This window comes from Octodon degus, unplaced genomic scaffold (genome assembly GCF_000260255.1).
Source record: "Octodon degus isolate 3935 unplaced genomic scaffold, OctDeg1.0 scaffold00002, whole genome shotgun sequence".
NCBI classification, from domain to species: Eukaryota; Metazoa; Chordata; class Mammalia; order Rodentia; family Octodontidae; genus Octodon; species Octodon degus.
In genome coordinates, this window is record NW_004524578.1 from 20,166,090 (window position 1) to 20,168,692 (window position 2,603).

Genomic DNA, 2,603 nt, shown 5'->3' on the forward strand with positions numbered 1-2,603 from the left:
TATATATATATATATATATAGTCTAAATCATCAAAATATTCTGAAAACATTTAGAAAACTGCTAACACATTAATGCTACTTGCTCTGACCAACATATACTGGGAATCTGGGAACATACTTGTCCTTATTTAGACAAATAAGCTTATAAGAAACTCTCACGAAGTACAATCCCACATAATCTACCCCTACTGCCAGTAAGTATTTTCCCATTGTGGCCAGAAGTGTTTTATGGTGGAAATTCTTAAAATGAGAGTATAAAAATAATTTAGGTTTCTCTCCAAAGGCTTTTTCTCAGGGAGAGGGGTGAGTAACAAATGAAGAGGTGGTTGGGGAAGGGATATATTATTCATTTCAAAAAGAGGATTCACAGGGCCAGCCAAATAGCTCAGTGGATTAAAGTACCTGCAAGCAGGCATAGGGGTTGCAGGTTTAATCCCCAGGCCTGCCATGGTGCCCCCAGAGGCGTGCTGAGATGACAATTGAGACTGGGCGAGGTGGTGCATGCCTGTAATCCCAGCTCTTGGGAGGCTGTAAACAGGTGAATCACTGTGAGTCTGATCTAGTAGTGAGACCCTGAATACCCTATAGACCCTTCCCTAAAATACAGGGGAAAAAAAAAGAAAGAAAGAAAGAAAGAAAGAAAGAAAGAAAGAAAGAAAGAAAGAAAGAAAAAAAGAAAAGAGGATTCAGAGCTCTAAAAGTGAAAGTAGCTAAAGATACTGGGTACTTTACCTGAGGCTATCTGAAAACTAAATAGAACAGAAGATGGTTCTGAGGAGTAAGAAAAGCCATGTCAACATCTTTAAGTAGCAGGGGACTCCAGTGCATGTATACAAAGACATAAAGGCTCAACCCAGTATATTGTCACCTGCTGTTTCTGCTGCTTGTCACTCAGGAGCTGCTTGAGGTACCAGTCACCATTCTGTTGCTGCAGCCCTCGGAGACCCAGGGCTGGGGATTGCAGGGCCTTCAACAAGGCCAGCACAGCTCCCTGATCTAAAGCCCGGTCAACATTTGCTAATGCAGATAGTACTGAGGAGAAAAAGGAAAGGCTTTGAAAAATGGACCTTAGTATAAGGACCAGCATACTTTTCCTTCTCAAATTCAAGTAATTTCAGATACAAATTAGGGAACTATTACTCAGCCAACTTTTTGGTTTGTTTGGTTTTGCCTTTTGTTTTCTGAAGCAGGGTCTCACTTTATAGTTCACCACAGCCCAGAACCCATTACGTAGCACAGGCTGGCCTAGAACTTGAGATCTTGGGGTTACAAGCATCTCTCATCATGCTTGACTTCTTTTTTTTTTTTTTTTTTGCGGAACCGGGGACTGAACTCAGATCCTTGTGTTTGCCAGTCAACCACTTATCCCACTGAGCCATCTCCCCAGCCCATGGGGAAATCTTTAACCTACAATATTTCAGAAGCATAACAGTTTAGGATTAGAAAAGAACTCTGAAGTCATGAAGTCCAAGGGTTCCCAACCAGGCTGCTCATCAGACTCCACACAGATTCTAGATCAGACCTTAGGTCTACCTAACAGTTTCTAGGGGTGGAGACTGAGCACCAATAAGGGCACCATCCTAGCTACTCAGGAGACTACAGCAAGAAGTTTGAGGTCAGCGTGGGCAACACAGCAAGACCCTGCCTCAAAATGAAACAACTCAGCAGTAGAGCACTGGCCCAGCAGATGCAAGGCCCTGGGTTCAATCTGCCAGGGAGCTAGCTAATGCAGGTACTTTAACAAAGGTGTGACAAAATGAAAAAGGTGTGACTTACACTTAAGTCCTCAAAAGTGTGTAACATACTTTCAAAAATTAATATAGAAACTATAATCTCATTTTTGTTTAAATACTTTGAAGAGCACAAGTAAAAATGTCAGTAAAGGGTTATTTCTAAAAGATGGGGAGATATATATGTGTATGTGTGCGTGTGTGTGTGTATATATATATGTATATATGAAATATATATTCTGGACAGCTTTAAGAGAAAAAAGTGTTACTTTAAAAATCGGAGGCTGGGGAGATAGCTCAGTAGAATAAGTGCCTGCGTGGCAAATTGAAGGTCACGAGTTCAATCCCCAGTACCGCCCAAAAAAAGATGAGTCTATCTCTATCTCTGTCTTTAGGGGCCGGGGAGATGGCTCAGTGGAATAAGTGCTTCCCTGGCAAGTGCAAGGGCCTGAGTTCAATCCCCGGTTCCGCCAAAAAAAAAAAAAAAAAATCAGAAAATGTGCTGGGATGGTGTCACATGGTTTTAATCCCAGCCACTTAGGAGAGCTGAAGCAGGAGGATCTCAAGTCCTATAGACCACCATGAGCAATTTAGTGAGACTCTGTTTCAAAATTAAAAATAAAATTAATAAGGCCGTGATATAATTTGGTGGTAGATCATGCCTATGTTCAATCTCCAGTATCATTAAAAAACAAGGAAGGGCTGGAGAGATGGCTCAGTGGTCTAAAGCACCTACTTGAAACAAGTTTGGCAAAACACAGGGACCGCGGTTCGATCCCCAGCACCACATGCCAGCCAGACCCGCCCCCTGGTGGGCTGAGCTGGCCACACACACACAATAAATAAATGTAATAAATAAAAATAAATAAATAT

At 41.8% G+C, this 2,603-nt stretch overlaps 1 protein-coding gene across 1 annotated transcript in view; it reads right to left on the reverse strand.

Annotated features, from left to right (window-relative positions):
• Positions 1-2,603, reverse strand: part of Iqgap1 (IQ motif containing GTPase activating protein 1) — a 106,877-nt gene that overhangs the window by 50,672 nt on the left and 53,602 nt on the right. The window contains exon 10 of the mRNA XM_004623319.3: positions 869-1,032. Coding sequence (XP_004623376.1) covers positions 869-1,032 — 164 coding nt within the window. The remainder of the gene's footprint in view (positions 1-868; positions 1,033-2,603) is intronic.